At 50.6% G+C, this 18299-nt stretch overlaps 1 protein-coding gene across 1 annotated transcript in view; it reads left to right on the forward strand.

Annotated features, from left to right (window-relative positions):
* AGAP1 (ArfGAP with GTPase domain, ankyrin repeat and PH domain 1) overlaps positions 1-18299 on the forward strand; it is a gene marked incomplete at its 5' end in the record, with an annotated part of 374015 nt that overhangs the window by 28025 nt on the left and 327691 nt on the right. Inside the window, 3 exon segments of the mRNA XM_010862065.1 lie at positions 715-800; positions 4599-4740; positions 10341-10475. Of these exon segments, the coding sequence (XP_010860367.1) occupies positions 715-800; positions 4599-4740; positions 10341-10475 (363 nt within the window).

An 18299-nucleotide genomic window follows, 5' to 3' on the forward strand; every position in this document is an offset into this window, starting at 1 on the left:
CACGCGGCCGGGCCGCCCCGCCCCTGACCCCGCGAGGTCTCTAACGCTGTCTGTCGCCAGCCGCCCGCTGTGTCTCGCGCAGGTGTCGTCCAGTAGCTTCTGTCTAACCCGTGTGTGGTAGCAGCCCCTCCCTTGTGCCCTGTGAACACGGAAACGCCATCCCCATGCTGTTGTGTGTTTCCCCTCCAAGAACTGGGTTTCCCTTGAGGAGAATACAGAGATTCTCAGCCCTGGGATTTGTCCACGCGGTGGAGACCAGGCCCCCGCCCTTTTCACAGCACAAGAAAATTTCGTTTCGGTTTCCTGAACCCAAGGAGAGAATGAGGAATTTCGATGCTCTCCATTTTTGGACTCTGTATCAGCCGGGTTCCCAGGGAGAGAGAGACATCCCGAATCTGCACACAAAGCCCGCATGAGCGCTCCACCCTCCTGAGTCCCGAGCGATCCTGGCCTTGCGCGGAGCCTGTGTGTTCTAACTCCAAACGATCATGGGTTCTTAAAGACGACTATTGGAATCTGGAGTGGCAGTAGTCCTTCCAAAGCCCAGTGGTTGCTGGAGACAGATCTGAAGCTACTCCTAAACACTCAGGGCTGCCTCCAGGGCCGCAGTCTAGGGCGTATTTTTCCACAAGCGAAGCCCACGTCTGTTTGCCCCCCCACGCTCTGTCTTTCCTGTGTAACCAGGTGTTTTGTGTGTGTGTGTGTGTGTGGCAGGTGGCAGGTTCAAGAAAGAGATTGTCGTCGACGGACAAAGCTATCTGCTGCTGATCCGAGATGAAGGTGGCCCCCCGGAGGCCCAGGTGAGTACAGCACCCGCACTGGGGACCCGCGTGTGCCTCTGGCTCCTCCTTGAGGCTCTGTCTCTGCAGGTGTGCACAGAAGAGTTGAAAGAGCGGCCCCTGGAAATGTTTCCTGTGACTGAGGTTTCTCAGTTCAGTTTAGTTGCTCAGTCGTGTCCGACTCTGCGACCCCATGGACCGCAGCACCCCAGGCCTCCCTGTCCATCACCAACTCCCGGAATTTACTCAGACTCACGTCCATTGAGTTGGTGATGCCATCCAACCATCTTGTCTTCTGTTGTCCCCTTCTCCTCCTGCCTTCAGTCTTTCCCAGCATCAGGATCTTTTCCAGTGAGTCAGTTCTTCACATCAGGTGGCCAAAGTGTTGGAGTTTCAGCTTCAACATCAGTCCTTCAAGTGAATAGTCAGGACTCATTTCCTTTAGGATGGACTGGTTGGATCTCCTTGTAGCCTAAGGGACTCAAGAGTCTTCTCCAACACCACAGTTCAAAAGCATCAATTCTTCGGCGCTCAGCTTTCTTCACAGTCCGACTCTCACATCCATACATGACCACTAGAAGAACCATGCTATGCTATGCTAAGTCACTTCAGTCGTGTATGACTCTGTGTGATCCCATAGACAGCAGCCCACCAGGCTCCCCCGTCCCTGGGATTCTCCAGGCAAGAACACTGGAGTGGGTTGCCTTTTCCTTCTCCAATGCATGAAAGTGGAAAGTGAAAGTGAAGTCGCTCAGTTGTGTCCAACTCTCAGCAACCCCATGGACTGCAGCCCACCAGACTCCTGCGTCCATGGGAGTTTCCAGGCGAGAGGACTGGAGTGGGGTGCCACTGCGGACCTTTGTTGGCAAGGTCATGTCTCTGCACTTTAATATGCTGCCTAGCGTTGGGGAGAGGCTAATTCTGTTTTTCCAGAAACCTGGAGGGACAGTTTGGTCTGTGTGGCTGATGTTCCCTTTCTTTTTCTAGGAAGGAAGGAAGAGCAGCTTTTGCACTGATTTGTCAACTCAGTGGCCTTGGTATCTGGAAGTTTCTATAGCTTCCCACCGTTTTCTTATAAGTGTTCCATCTCGAGAGCATGCTAAGTCACTGCAGTTGTGTCTGACCCTTTGTGACCCCCATGGACAGTAGCCCGCCAGGCTCCTCTGTCCAAGGGATTCTCCAGGAGAGAATACTGGAGTGGGTTGCCATTTGCTCTGGAGCAGTGCAGTCACTTAGAAAGCTGGGTGGAATTTGGAAATCTGAACACCACAACCAGGCTGCCCACCAGGCTTCACAGCTCAGGTCATTCCCCACTGAAAACCAGAGGCTGCAGCATGGTGTGACTTCTCTGAGAGTTCCTTGAAAAATGGGCATTGTGGAGGAAAAAAGCCAGCCTGAGTGTGAAAATTTTCTTTCTTTGGTTTACTGACTCCCTAGTTTATGGCTTTATTTCTATAATAATTTACCAGTTAAACACTTTAAAGGAGGTAAGGGCTAGTAATAGTCAAGACTGATTAATGCAAACTTAATATTAAAAATATTCCTGATGTTCTTTCTTGAACTTACCCGTTTGTGAAAGTGCACTTAAATTTAGTGATTTAAGTGAACGATGTTGAATATGGGGGTTGTTAAAGTTCTAGAACTCCATACAATGAGGGGTGTGTGGCTCTACAGAAAAGTGGTGTGGAGTTACCATGTTCCAGCGAGTCTAAAGTGTCACTGATTATAAGCTATGCCAGTATTTAAAAGAAAAATACTGTCAAGTCATGAAAGAAAGCAGTCCTTAAGGTACGTTCTGATAGCAAAGATGTGAAAGTATGGAAAAGATTTCTTTAGCTTTGATGAAACAGCGTAGTCAATGCTAGTAATAAGGAAACATTAAAGACAGGTTAAACATGGAAAGAAGTAGGTTACGAAGCTGTGAGAGCTCGTGGTCAGTGCATGTCTGTTACTTCGAGCAGGACAGGCTTGACATCTGACAGTGTCCTGGACGCTTTGTGATGGCAGTGAAGCTAAATGAGTCTTAGTCGACCCTCACCCGTGGGACGTCTGTCTTGCTGTCACCAGGGCTCCCTCGGCGGCGGCTGGGAACAGGTGAATGACATCGGTGAAGTGCGGGAGTCACCTGGGCTGATTTTCCGCCTTTCCAGCTTATACACGTTTCCGAGTATGCAGGGGCAATTCCACACTGAGAGAGCACACCTCGGCTCCGACCATTAAGAGTCTAAGAAGAAAGTTGAGAGACGTGCAGAAATGCATGTCGGAGCTGGCTGAGTGGCTTCAGGGCCGCTGCTGTCCAGGGTCGCTGCCCAGGGATGGACACTGGTGGGTCCAGAGAGGCACAGACACGGTGCTTTTTTTTCCTGACTCCAGTGGTAGACCAGCGAGCCGGCCACCTGGACCAGAGATAGTGATGAGACCTGTCCCCAGGGGCTCCAGGTCCACCCTGGAGAGGGAACTCCAGCTTGAGGAATTGGGGGCCCAGCGCACCACCCTACCCTGAAGGTTTCATCAGCCGTGATCGCTGTTGTTACTGTTTAGTCGTTATCATCTGAACTTCAGGTTTAATTCTGTCCTGTCACATAGAATCTCCACGGGTAACTGAATACCCTTCTCATTTCTACGTAGAAGTCAGAGCTTGGGCTCCCAGGTGGCGCTAAAGGTAGAGAACCCACCTGCCAATGCAGGAGACATAAGAGGTGCAGGTTTGATCCCTGGATCAGGAAGATCCCCTGGAGGAGGGCATGGCAACCTACCCCAGTGTTCTTGCCTGGAGAATTCCATGGACAGAGGAGCCTGGAGGGCTGCAGTCCATGGGGTTGCAAAGAGTAGAACATGACTGAAGTGACTTAGCAGGCCAGCTTAACCAATGGAAACTTTGCCCAAATGTATTAGAGCTGATGCCTTGACCATCAGAACTTGCGTTGGAGCTGCAGCTTCTTTTAGAAAAAGCACATGGGATTTTTTTCCCCCCATTTTCACTTGGGTCTTTCATTAAAGAGGAGGGCGTCAGGCTCCAGATGGTACCTGGTGCCGTGTGTGTGACCCTGGGGAGCTCTGAGTCCTGGGGTCCTTCAGTCACTTGGCTCCAGCTTTCCAAGGTGACTGTGGGTATCACAGGAGCTAACGTGTGCCTCCGGCTGATTTGCCAGAAAGAGGATCTGATGTGAATTCAGCTGGATGCAGGTAACACAAGAATAAAATGATAAAAGAGCCGGGCCACTGTGGGGTTTTCGTTTTTCCCCCTCCTTTTTGCTCATTTTGTTCACTGGTTTGGTCAATGTCTCTGGCAGTGGGTCGTAATTCCCACGAAGGGTGCTATAGTTCATCCGCAGCAGATCTTGACAATACGAAGACCTCTTCTGTTGGGGGTGGAGGACTTCTGAGCTGTGGGCCCCCAGAGAAGGAGCCCCTTCTCAGGGTCCCAGCGTGGCTTCCTGGGGGGTCTCTGAAGGCTATTTAGGGTGCAGCAGGAAGCTGCGGGGTCCCCCCGCCTATCCGTCCCCAGGTCGGCTCTGTGTGTGCTGGGTGCTTTCCATAGGCCGAGTGGGTACAGGGGTGGACATTCCCGTGGGGAAGAAGGTCTGGTTTGACTTTGGAGACACGGTGGCCTGGATGGGAAGCAGGTGTGGGCCCTGACCCAGGTGTGTTGTGCCAAGGATGAGAAGGGCATTAGTGATGCTTCAGAAGTAGGTTTCGGTAGAAGCTGGACGCCACGCGTGGCCCCCCTGCCTGTGCTCACGAAGGTGACCCAATGCTGCTCCTTCCTTCTGTCTCCTCCCTCCTCGCCACCTGCTCACCTGCCCTCTTTCTCCCCAGTTTGCCATGTGGGTGGACGCCGTCATATTTGTCTTCAGCTTGGAGGATGAGATCAGTTTCCAGACCGTTTACCACTACTACAGCCGCATGGCCAGCTACCGGAACACGAGCGAGATCCCGTTGGTCCTGGTGGGGACCCAGGGTGAGTGGCATCTCTGGGCAGGTGGGGCTCATGGGGTCTGGCCACTGAGCCTCGTCAGTGGCTTCCTGGCCTGTGTTTTCAGAGATGGGGGCGGTTTGCAGACAGTCTAAAGAAGAAATAATTTCCTGCTGAAATCTTACTTTTTAGAGGGAGAATCCCTGAAATGGCAATCATCCTATCTCCTCATTTGGTTCAGTGGAGAAATCACTTGGCAACTTGAAAACAAAACACATTGCTACACCCCCAAGGGCTTCAGAAAGAAAGAAAGCCTAATTTCTATATTAGGGCATCTTAATTCTCTCTGTCATAAAGTAGTATGATTTATAAGCAACCTAAAAAGTTACTTCTGTTAACGTTTGCACCTTTAATACTGATTTTTCATACATTGCCGAGTTTCATTTTATTCTGCTGTATTTCTTAATGTCTTATGATCCAAATCTCATTTTTAGCAGATCCCTCAGAGAGCATAGAATCTTACTGCACAGGTACATTTTGTATTTTTTTCTAGGTCACGTAAAACTTGATCTGTTAGTAAAGTGACATCACCTAGGACACTCTTGATCATAGATTCATTGATGTGCTGGTATCTGCTGGGGGCTTAACTAAGGGGTCACAGGGATTGTTTTAGAAAGTCAGATGAAAGTGCAAGTTGCTCAGTCATGTCGGACTCTTTGCGACCCCCATGGACTGTACGGTCCATGGAGTTCTCCAGGCCAGAATACTGGAGTGTGGGTAACCATTCCCTTCTCCAGGGGATCTTCCCAACCCAGGGATTGAACCCAGTTGCAGGCGGATTCTTTACCAGCTGAGCCACCAGGGAAACCAGGTGAAGGTTAACTTTAAAACCGCTTTATCAGAAAAATGAGGAACTTAAAAAATAATCATGTCCAAGAAACCCTGGATTTATCCCTTCATTTCTTTTTGCAGGTTCTGTTTTTGTTAATTCCTTTGGAATGAGCACATCCAGTCTGCCCTTGCGTGCCCTGATGTGAGACTTCTTCAGATAAGAAACTCACTGTGTTTGAGCAGCAGGACCAGTTAGCTATATGCAGGGCACCAGGTCTGATGTGACTGAGAGCAGGGTAATCCACGCCTTGGTAGGATAAGCCAAGATCATGGAGTGGGGAAGTGTGTTGGGGGTAAAAAAAAAAAGGGTGGAATAAACTAAAGGCATCTTCTCAGGGTGCTAGATGCAAAATGTGAGTTGGGGACTCATAGAGGGGACCTCATCCCCCGCCAAGCATATATGTCGTGACCAGTGGTCTCATAACTGAAGCCTTCAGAGTAGAGATGGGTTTAGACCAACTTGGGACTTCAGTTCAGTTCAGTCCATTCAGTCGCTCAGTCGTGTCTGACTCTTTGTGACCCCATGAACCGCAGCATGCCAGTCTTCCCTGTCCATCACCAACTCCCGGAGTCCACCCAAACCCACGTCCATTGAGTCGGTGATGGCATCCAATCATCTCATCCTCTGTCGTCCCCCTGTCCTCCCACCTTTGATCTTTCCCACCATCAGAATCTTTTTCCAGTGAGTCAGTTCTTCTCATCAGGTGGCCAAAGTATTGGAGTTTCAGCTTCAACATCAGTCCTTCCAATGAACACTCAGGACTGATTTCCTTTAGGATGGACTGGTTGGATCTCCTTGCAGTTCAAGGGACTCTAAAGAGTCTTCTCCAACACCGCAGCTCAAAAGCATCAATTCTGTACTCAGCTGACATGAGAGATTTTTAATGCCCAACGCGCCCTCTAGTGGTCACTGCGAGACAAGGCGCACCCGCAAGGAGCCCTTGCTTTGTGTTCGGACAAGTGCAGGATTGGGTGTTTGACTTCCTAAAAATAAATTTTTTTTTTTAACTTTTTATTTTGTATTGGGTTATAGCTGATTACCAGACAGTGTTGTGATACTTTTGGATGTACAGTGAAGGGACTAAAACTTCTTGACACATAACGTTTTGTAGTGGGCCGCTCATCTGAAATCGGATCTTGCTTTCCAAGCTGCCTGGAGATCGAGGCCGTTAGTTTTCAGTGAGCTGCCTCTCCCTGCAGGACTTCCCGGGGTGTTTCTGAGCCAACACGCCGTCTGTGTGGGCATCTCCTTACCGGCTCCCTGGGTTCGGGGGTCTACGCTCAGGACACACAGTGCCCTTGTGCAGTTGGGTCCCCAGAGTAAAGGCAAGAGAGGCATTCAGTCCGAGCCAGAAAGCTGCCTTGACCAGTTGCTGTCTGTCTTCTGCCGCTGTGTGATTGGGTGTAGAGAGTGGTGAGTCTGGGGGCCACGCAGACCCGGGCTCCCTGCCTCTGGACTGATGCTGCCAGGCTTTGGAGGGAGGAACTCTCACGGGGCCCTGGAGGCATCTGTGGGCACAGCAATGTCGACCACGAGGCTGGTTTCCTTCCTTCTGTTTCCCCGTGTGGCCCACCTTCCTGAGGTCCTGCTGGGGTGTCTTTGCCGGCCGCTGACCTTGGAGGTGCGTGTCGCTCCTGTGTGTCCCGCCCCAGCTGAAGGGGAATCCGACCTCGTCTCCCGCCAGGATGATCTGGGCCTCGTGGTGCCCCGGAGATGGCTGTAAAGGCTGGGGAAGTCCCTCTGGGGACTCTGAGGTCAGAAACCAGCCCCCTTTCATTCCTTCAGTTTTATACGCGTCTGTGGCTGGAGGGCTTGTCTCAGACCTGTTGGGATTTCAGCAGAGCCACACCCCAAAGGAGCAGGACTTGAGTGTTTTCAGGAGGGACAGTCCTCACCTGAGGGGTCATCACCCAGACCTCCGATTCCCAGAGCACCCTAGAAGCCCCCATGGTGGGAAGGTGGAGTGAGTGCGGGCTTCTGGAAGGTTCCACCCTCGGGGACTGTTAGCTCCTTGTGGGTTCGTGTTCTGTGAACCCTGCACACAGATCCTGCTGCTGTGCAGACCGCATGGGGCATCAGACAGTGGTGAGGGCATCTCAGATTCCCCCCGAGCCCCCCGAGGTGGCTGGGGCCTGTGGCCCCGTCGGAGGTTATGGGGTGCAGAAGGTAAAGGAGAATCAAGTTCATTGTTCAAGGACACGTGGGGTGCGGGGCCTCACCCGGCGGTGGGTGGATGTGCTCTCTCCCGGGTCGCATCGGGGAGCTGGAGGATTTTCACCAGGGCCCAGGCGATGGGGTTTGTTAAACATGGCCTGTTTTAGAGACGGGCGGGTCGCGTTGATTTGAGGGTGAAACCTGAGCTGTAAAAAGAGATGAAAGATGCAGAGTCTCAGGAGTGAGACAGACAAAAAGAGCGCCCCAGTGTAGGGTCTGTTTCTGACACGTGACGCCGTGCCGTGGAAGCCGGATGGGACAGAGATGGGGTGGGCACCCACCAGGGAAGGAGGCTGCGGTCATTGTGGGGAACCCGGTGAGGATACATTCTAAGCTGGATGAATGCTCTGTGCATTTATTTTCTAGTTTACATACACCACAGCGTTTGAAAATCCTGGGTTTCTAACTGTTTTTGTACTGTTTTCCTAAAAGATGTTTCCACCTTAAAAAAAAATATTTCTTTTCCTTAGGTGTTATGAAATCTCGGAGCTTCCCTGGTAGCTCAGAGGTTAAAGCGTCTGCCTGCAATGCAGGAGACCAGGGTTCAGTCCCTGGGTCGGGAAGATTCCCCTGGAGAAGGAAATGGCAACCCACTCCAGTATTCTTGCCTGGAGAATCCCATGGACGGAGGAGCCTGGTGGGCTACAGTCCACGGGGTCGCAACGAGTCAGACACGACTGAGCAACTGCACTTTCACTTTATGAAATCGAAGTCAGGTTTATTAATCTGTAGGTGAGACAGGACCCACTCCAGTGTTCTTGCCAGGAGAATCCCAGGGACGGGGAAGCCTGGTGGGCTGCCGTCTATGGGGTCGCACAGAGTCAGACACGACTGAAGTGACTTAGCAGCAGCAGCAGCAGCAGGTGAGACAGGATGAGATACTGTTTGAATTAATCCCTCTGACAGGCCATAGTTAGTTTTCCTGGGAGTCATTCAGAACTGTCAGTTAAATCTGTTCCACGGGGCTAGGAAAAGCAAACAGGGAGTAAGGAAAAAGAGAAAGTGAACACAAAGTCAGTGTACCATTCCCTGGAGATGCCTCTCCTATTTAATACTGAAAAGGCTGAGCGCCTCGTGCATTTCCTGTGCTGCAGCCAACATTTGAGAGGTTGTTAGTGTCTTGTCTGCTGCTGTTTCCTGGACTAGCGGAGAAGACTTCCGCTTGTGGGCTTTTCTTTAAAGAGCTCTTGGGTGTTTCCTGTACCTCAGGAGCCTTCATGCCCTCAGGAAAAAATGTCGCATCAGAAACAGTCCCTGAAAAGCGTGTTTCGTCCCTGAAAAGCCCATTTCATCTCATGGTAGCACTGTGGCTGGAGCATCTGGGCTGTTCCTCTGGTCCTGCGTGCGGGCGCGTGGCTGCCCCCGACCCCCTCCCCCTCCCTGTAACTTGGTAGTCCTGGAATGAATGGAGCAGGGGGCTCATGCAGGCCAAGCTAAAAACGAATAGTGGGGGCATGGGGTTTATTTTATCGGGAGACCAGTGGCTGGTGCCCGATGTCTGTTTTGCTGCCCAGATCTCCCCATCTGTACACAGATCCTGCAGGAGGTGGGGGTGCCCGCCCACCCAGGCCATCTGTTCAGACCCGATGTGGCTGGCACACTCGTCTGTGGCCCCCTCTAGCCCCCCAGGTCACTCCCACTCCTGCTCTCAGCCTTGGATCGCCCTTAAACCCGAGATGCTTGGCCACCCCCTGCCCCGGACCGCTGCCACGCCACGCCACCTCCTGCAGGCACACTTCCCTGACCCCTGCCCTCCTGACCCGTCTCCCGCCCTGTGCCCCACCTACAACCCTGGTCCTTTCTCGGCTCTGTCTCACTTTCCGCCCCTTCCCCGGCTGACCTGACACCAACTCCGTGAGAACACAGACTTCTGTCCCTCTGGTTCGCTGGGGTTTCCTGTGCCTGAATGGGACAGGCACCTGCAGGGCCTCCTCGAGCGCGTGTCCAGCGCCGAGGGCGCCTGGAGGGGTTGGTGCTGGTGGAGGGGCGTGTTTCGCGGGTGCCTGTGCATAGACGGCCACTCACGTAGTGACCGTGTGGTTTTCTTCGGGAACCACATTTATTTAACCCTTACCCTTCCCTCCCCTGGTGGCTCAGATGGTAAAGAATCCGCCTGCAATGCACCCAGGTTTGATCCCCGGGTCGGGAAGATGCCCTGGAGAAGGACATAGCAAGCCACTCCAGTATTCTTGCCTGGAGAATCCCATGGACAGAGGAGCCTGGAGGGCTACAGTCCATGTGTCGGGGGTCACAGAGTCACACACGACTGAGCCACTAACACTTTTGCATCTCACCCTTCCCTCCCGGTCTTTGCGGACATGCTTTTATTTCCTGTTCAGGAACAGGGCCCTCTGGGACAGCTGGCCATCCCATGTCTGAGCTGAGTGGGGATAAACTATGCTTTGATCACTCCAGGTCCTGAGAACAGTCCCCTCACTGCTGAGCGAGGGGCGGGCTTTGAGCTCCTTGGGGCCGTGGGTGGCGGGGCGCCCTCAGGCCGCCTGAGGTCACCGTGTCGCCTCTTGTCCGTCTGTTGCAGACGCCATCAGCTCCACCAACCCGCGGGTCATCGACGACGCGCGGGCACGGAAGCTCTCCAGCGACCTGAAGAGGTGCACGTACTACGAGACGTGCGCCACGTACGGGCTGAACGTGGAGCGCGTCTTCCAGGACGGTACGTGCGCGCCGTGCGGGGCGGGCGGCGGCCCTGCCTGTGGGGGTGGTGCCTCGGTGCCAGGCCGCACTTGGGGACCCCTGAGCATCCTGAGACAGTCCAGCCGCCAGTTCCGTGTGTCCCGTGGGTGACCTTTATCAGGGACCGTTCTTTATGCACAGAACATGCAAGACACACACACATGCGCGCACATCATTTCTGCTTCACTGTAGATGCTCAGTCTTCATTCAACCCCTTTAAAAAAAAGGGTTTAAATGGCAGCAAGTGAAGAACTAAAGAGCCTCTTGATGAAAGTGAAACAGGAGAGTGAAAAAGTTGGCTTAAAGCTCAACATTCAGAAAACTAAGATCATGGCATCTGGTCCCATCACTTCATGGCAAATAGATAGGGAAACGTGGAAACAGTGGCAGACTTCATTTTGGGGGGCTCCAAAATAACTGCAGATGGTAACTGCAGCCATGAAATTAAAAGACGCTTACTCCTTGGCAGGAAAGTTATGACCAACCTAGACAGCATATTAAAAAGCAGAGACATTACTTTGCCAACAAAGGTCTGTCTAGTCAAGGCTATGGTTTTTCCAGTGGTCATGTGTGGATGTGAGAGTTGGACTATAAAGAAAGCTGAGCGCCGAAGAATCGATGCTTTTGAACTGTAGTGTTGGAGAAGACTCTTGAGAGTCCCTTGGACTGCAAGGAGATCCAACCAGTCCATCCTAAAGGAGATCAGTCTTGAGTGTTCATTGGAAGGAATGATGCTGAAGCTGAAATTCCAGTACTTTGGCCACCTGATGCGAAGAGCTGACTCATTTGAAAAGACCCGGATGCTGGGAAAGATCGAAGGCGGGAGGAGAAGGGGACGACAGAGGATGAGATGGTTGGATGGCATCACTGACTCAATGGACATGGGTTTGGGTGAACTCCGGGAGTTGGTGATGGACAGGGAGGCCTGGCGTGCTGCAATTTATGAGGTTGCTAAGGGTTGGACACGACTGAGCTACTGAGCGACTGAAAGGTTTCATGTTAGGAAGACAGGAAAGGGAAAGAACAGAGTCGGGTCTGGCCAAAAGTAACAGCGCCTTAGGCTGGTGGCGGGAGCCGGCTCCAGCGTTCGGAAGTGACTTCTTGTCGCCTCAGTCTTGATCTCTTAGCTCCAGGACGGCCGTGCCTCAGGTAGGAAATGTCTCCTGAAGGAACCGAAGGTCGCCCGAGGGATAAACAGTCATGGACAGGCTCTTGATGGGAGATGAGTCGCTGGAGGCGAGAGGGGAGTGCAGGTGGAGAGGAGCAGGAGGTGGGGGGTGGGGAGGCAGTCAGCAGGGAGGGGAAGATCTCCCCAACCCCCACCCCAGGTCTGGGCTGGGGGGTCCAGCGGTGGTTAGCATCCCAGGCCTGGGACAAGGATGCTCCTGGCAAAGGGTCCCGTTTCTGATTGCGGGGCGGGGGGTGGGGGAGGGGTCGGGAAGCAAATCCTCGGCCTCCGCCTCTTCTGGGTGAATCTGGGTTAGACCGAGCTTCGCATCCCCAGCTCCGGTGCCGAGGCGTGTTGGGGCCGAGCAGGGAGGCCAGGCGATCTCATCAGAGGTCCCCTTACTGCCGGGGTCCTGGAGTCTCACGGTGCATTGGTCCTGGGGAGACTGCTCGAGCCCAGAAGAGCAGCAATGCAGGGTTGCTCCCGGCACGGCTCCAAACCAGGCAACGTATGCTCTCCTTTTAAATGTCCAAGCAAGTTTTCAGATTAAATCGCAGGAGTTCCACGCTTGCTTTCATCATTTTATTAAATTTCAAACCTTGGCATCCATTTTTTAACTTTGCGTTTTCTTCCACTTGGCTCAGCAGTCAGCTGCTTTGTAAGCTTGCCCTCATTTTCCGCTTGTCTGCCTCACAGGTGATCACCAGCCTCTTGTGTGTCTCAGCACGTTTCTCCTGTTAGTCCCTGCCTACCCCTTACAGCTCAGGCTTCCACTGAGGACAGCCCCAGACCCTGGGATCTTGTGTCCCTTCATCCCTCACCTTACATTTACGTGGACCGTCCCCACCTGTGCTGGGGAGCAGACACCCCCACCAGAAAACCATGCAGGGCCAGCGTCTGCGGCTCCTTGAACCTTAGTGAGCAGATGCAGAATTGTGCAAGGAAGCACACGGGCTCTCCCGAGAAGTGACCTCCAGCGGGCAAGGTAGCTGTCGGCCATGGAAAAGCAGACACCCCCAAGGGGTTACGTGATGAAAGGTCCCCAGACAGGACCCCAGGGTTCAAGCCTGGCCCACAGCCTGTCTCTAATAACAGGCTTCTTTGTTTATAGGCTGCAGGAGGGCTGAGTTGCCTGTGGGTGTGACCACAGAAGTGAGTGGTTCCCGTGATATCTGGTGGCCAGGGGAGTCCCAGATACTTGCTCCGTGGCCTTTCACAGAATTTCTGCCCATCCCTGATGTCATTTCAGTTCAGTCGCTCAGTCGTCCCATTCTTTGCGACCCCATGGACTGAAGCATGCCAGATCTCCCTGTCCATCACCAACTCCTGGAGCTCAAACTCATGTCCACACACAAAGTCATTGACTCAGTGATGCCATGCAACCATCTCATCCTCTGTCATCCCCTTCTCCCGCCTTCAATCTTTCCCAGCATCAGGGTCTTTTCCAATAAGTCTGTTCTTCACATCAGGTGGCCAAAGTATCGGAGTTTCGGCTTCAGTATCAGTCCTTCCAAAGAACATTCAGGACTGATTTTCTCTAGGATGGACTGGTTGGATCTCCTTGCTGTCCAAGGGACTCTCAAGAGTCTTCTCCAACACCACAGTTCCGACATAGAGGATCGGAATTTAGTTGTGTGGATGAGTCTTTTCCATGTGACGGCTTTGCTTGTACATTGATGGAGATTTGCAAACGTGACCTCTCCATGAATAAATGAATTCACCTCATACATAATAAGCTGATTAATATTCAGGGATGACGAGTGATGAAGCTTCCCCGCTGGGCTTCCAGAACATCCCAGGCAGTGGGCAGGCCCCCTGTGTGCTGGGGCACGCCTGTCTCACCCTCACGGTGGACCCCAGGCAAGGGGAGCAGGAGGAGGGATCTTTCCAGAAGTCATCGGGTAGAACCCCACAATGCCTCCTTGCTGTGACAGCTGCTCAGTGATTCCACTGGTGAAGCAAGTTCAACCCAAAGTGTGAGCTTGCACAGGCTTGGATTTCCCATATGTTTTGTTATTATTCTAGAAATTGCTATTAAGTACTTGAATTGTACAGAGTCTGCAAAGGAAATAACATCTGCATTACTGCAACTTCCATCTCTGTTGTGATTTTTATCCTTAAAATATTTTTATTTACATGGAAATAAGTTTTTTAAAGTAAAATTGGTGTTTTGTGTGTGTGTGTGTGTGAAGTTGCTCAGTTGTGTTTGACTCTTTGCGATCCCATGGCCTGTAGCCTACCAGGCTCCTCTGTCCATGGAATTCTCCAGGCAAGAGTACTGGATTGGGTTGCCATTTCCTTTTCTAGGGGATCTTCCCGACCTATGGATCAAGCCCAGGTCTCCCGCCTTGCAAGCAGACGCTTTACCGTCTGAGCCACCAGGGAAGGCCCTCTATTTTATACAGTGATTAGGTGACATGTGTTTTAGTTTGTTGATCATCAGCTCTTTCCTTGTTAGTTGGTAAAAGTAGGTATCAGCCAAGTGGGGAGTATTCTCAGTACTTAGAAATAATTAAGAACAGCCATCCATTTTAATCTTCAAGAGAAAAAACGGGCAAAGTTCTGGAGCTAAAGAACTCAAGAAGAGTCATGTAGCTCTACCAAAGGCCGTCGCCTTCACTGAGCCCCAGTCTGGGAGCCAAGAGCCCAGAGCCTTAACCGTGTTGTTAGAACAAAGCACCATGGGCCTCCCTGGTGGCTCGGTGGTAAAGAATCTGCCTGCCAGTGCAGGAGACAGGCGTTCAGTCCCTGGTCCAGGAAGATCTCACGTGCCGCAGGGCAACTAAGTCCGTGTGCCACAGCTAGAGAAGAGCCCGCACAGCCACAAAGATCCAGCATACCAAAAATTAAATAAAAATAAAATTTAAACAGTAAGCATTTGGGTCCCGCAGGTGGGGGGTGGGGATGGGGGTGAAGGCCGTGGTTTAGCTCACAGATTCACTGCCCATTCACGGACTCAAGTTTATCTGGATTTCTTTTTTCTTTTTTTACTTCAATTCAGTTCAGTCGCTCAGTCGTGTCTGACTCTTTGCAACCGCATGAGCCGCAGCACGCCAGGCCTCCCTGTCCATCACCAACTCCCAGAGTTTACCCAAACTCATGTCCATCGAGTCAGTGATGCCATCCAACCATCTCATCCTCTGTCGCCCCCTTCTGCCTTCGGTTTTTCCCAGCATCAGGGTCTTTTCCACTGAATTGGCTCTTCACATCAGGAGGCCAAAGTATCGGACTTTCAGCTTCAGCACCAGTCCTTCCAATGAATGTTCAGGGTTGATTTCCTTTAGGATGGACTGGTTGGATCTCCTTGCAGTCCAAGGGACTCTCAAGAGTCTTCTCCAACACCACGGTTCAGAAGCATCAGTTCTTCTGCACTCAGCCTTCTTTACAGTGCAACTCTCATATCAATATATGATTATTGGAAAAACCATAGATAATAAAGTGGCTCCAATGTATAAATATATTTTCTTTTCCAAAGGAGTACTTTCAAAGATTTTTCATGTTCAAAAGCAAGCCATGTGTGTCCACACATATAAATATATTTAATATATATTGACAAGGTAAACTTGTGAGTCGCCATCTGTTAACACGTACTTTTTATCCTTTGTAGTAGTGACTGATATTTATACCACAGTTTAAGGGCTTATGATGTAAGACAGATCTTATGAGGCCTGGAAACTGCCTTCTTTGTGGGGTTGGCATCCTGCAGTCACATCAGATTGCTGGTGCCAGGCCAGTGTGTCCTTTTTCTGTCTTCACGGCACCTCTGTGCCCATCAGGGTCATGTCTACACCCCCTCCCCAGTCCCACACCCACAGCTCACTCTGCAGTGAGAGCTGGATATGCCAAATTTCCCAGGCCAGTTGGGTGGTTAGTGTCGGTTAGGATGGGGCGAAAAAGGTTCAGCTGCTTGAGTTACACTTTTTGAAGGGGTTTACTAGTTTGCTGGGAAAGTTTGAGGGCAGGAGGAGAAGGGGACGACGGAGGATGAGATGGTTGGATGGCATCACCGACTCGGTGGGCATGGGTTTGGGTGGACTCCGGGAGTTGGTGATGGACAGGGAGGCCTGGCGTGCTGTGGTTCTTGGGTTCTTGTGTCTCAAAGAGTCGGACACGACTGAGCGACTGAACTGCCAGACTAGTTTAAAATTCTCCAAGAATAGGGATGACGTGAGAACGGTTACTTGCCTAGGGTGATGCTCAGTGGAGGGGTGTAGGTAGAAAAGGAAAACGGTCACAGGTTCGTCTAAGTTAGCTGTTTGAGTCTAAGAAGGTGCTCTGACCCCGGTTTGGTGGCTACCCTGCTGTCGTCATTAACCACAGGTGTCACCCGCTGTCACTGCCGGGTAGCTCTTTACATGGTCTAATCCACTAGAAATTAGAATTTGTAAGTTGTCCCTGAAGAGGCCACGTCTGATTCATCCTTGATAATTTCTCACCGAATTTCAAAGATCCCTGATATGGAGTAGAGTTTTGATTGAACCTGTGGGTGGAGGGTGTGTGTGTAGTGTATAGTGGAGGGGGGAATACGTAGATTTGGGGAGGGGGGTCTCTCTGTTGGTGGTGTAGCTCTTGTTTATGTTTGAATGAGAAAGTGTGTACATGATTTATAGTAACTACTTTTATAAAGCATCACATTGTCAGTACCACTTGTATATGTGTTTTCAATTTCAGTCAGTTTCTTAAGCAAGAAATTAACAAATTGAAATAACGCATGAATGGCAAAACTAAAATAGCAGCATTTGGTATAGTAAGCTGAATTCTCAGAGATAACAAAAACAATAGGAAAACTTTTGAGTTACTCTTCAGGGGAAAAAAAAATTGAGTTCAAGTTCTTAGGGGTGGGAAGTTTTAAACCCACGTGTTACAGGCAAGCCTGGTGTCTGGCACGTGGTTTGTGACCAGATCTTCCAAACACAGTGAACAGGTGGGGAATGTGTCAAGGTGGGACCAATAGCCGGTCTGCACCCACTAATGTGGGGCTAAGAGGTAATGAACCTTGAAGAACCCAAGTGTCTTAAAATATGATTATTAATTTGTCACTGGTATGTAATCAGCTTGTCCCTTATCTGAAGTCTCTTTGTCTGGAAGTAAGAGCTTATTTCACATTATGTTCAATGGGCCCAGAGGACTGACTTTTAAAGAGGAGTTACCTCTTTCGACTATCGATGGATTTGCTTAAAAAACTGGAATCGACATATATACACTTGTTGTTTATATGTGTCTGACTCTCTGACCCTGTGGACTGTAGCCCATCCGCGGCCTCTGTCCATGGGATGTCCCAGGAAGAATATTGGAGGGGGTTGCCATTTCCTCCTCCAGGGCATTTTCCCAACCCAGGCAGGTATCGAACCCACGTCTCCTGCATTGGCAGGTAGATTCTTAACCCCTGAGCCACCAGGGAAGCCCATATATATGCTGCTATGAATAAAATAGGTGACTAATGAGAACCTACTGTTTATCTTAGGAAACTCTACTCAGCGCTCTGTGGTGACCTAAATGGAAAGGAAATCCCAAAAAGAGGGGATGTGTATACAGATGTAGCTGATTCACCTGGCTGGACAGCGGAAACAAACACCACACTGTGAAGCAACTGGAGCCCTATATACAGTTTTTTTAAAAAAACATCACTTATCCAAAATGACAGTTTTTAGGTAGAGGGGAATTTCTAGATTATCAGTGTGGTTCATACTCCACAGACTGCAGCCACTGGCCATCGCGATACCCAATCAGGTGTGAAACTTGATAGTTCTTAAACTAGTTTCTGAAACACGTAGAAGGAATCATCACAAGGAGAGGCCTCTCAGTCCTTTAAAACATAACGTAGGCATCATCTTAAAATCTTCGTTAAAATTGATGATATTATAAACAGCAAGAGACAGGAAGCCATCTCTTATCTCACGGTGCCATGGACTGTTGTGTTGATAGAGGCTTTGATCTTTTCTGGCAGTTGGTTCCCTAAGTCTGGGGTTTTTCATGCTGTGCTGCTTTCCTCGGGAGCGTCGCGTGGGCCCCGGCGCTCCTGTGTGCACAGAGCTGCCGGGATTAACTCCCACACTGCCAACTCGAGCATTAAGCACACTGTTAGTAGATGTGCTCTGTTTAGATCCTCTTGTTCAGAGCCTCTCTTTTGCTCATAGAATTAATTTTATCAATGCCACCGAAAATGGTTCTCTGACTACGTTGCTGCAGCGTGGCATCAGAGCCGTGTTTTGCCCCAGGATTCCTCCTAATGACTTTAGCCAGCTTGAATTAGCTTGATGTATCATTAATGCATACAAATGGCTTTTATTTTTGTTCATAATCTGTTCATAATGCCATGGCATTCTGCTCTTTCGAATGTTTTTCTGATGATTAAACGGTGGTGTGCTTTTTGACCTATTTAACCCTCCAGCAGAGTCTCTGATCAAAAGGACATGAAGATATGCTTTCCCTAGGGTCATCAGAAGTTGTTACCATCTCTGGCTGATGTTTCCAAGTTCTTTGAAGTCTTCTGTTTTTTATAACATTTTTTTCACTTACAGAGCATGGACTCTAGCCAGGTATTTTTAAATGGAAGTATCGTTGGTTTACAATGTTGTGTTCATCTCTGGTGTACAGCAAAGCGATTTAGTTACATCATATAGATTCTTTTCTGTT

Source organism: Bison bison, unplaced genomic scaffold (genome assembly GCF_000754665.1).
Source record: "Bison bison bison isolate TAMUID 2011002044 unplaced genomic scaffold, Bison_UMD1.0 scf7180017864475, whole genome shotgun sequence".
NCBI classification, from domain to species: domain Eukaryota; kingdom Metazoa; phylum Chordata; class Mammalia; order Artiodactyla; family Bovidae; genus Bison; species Bison bison.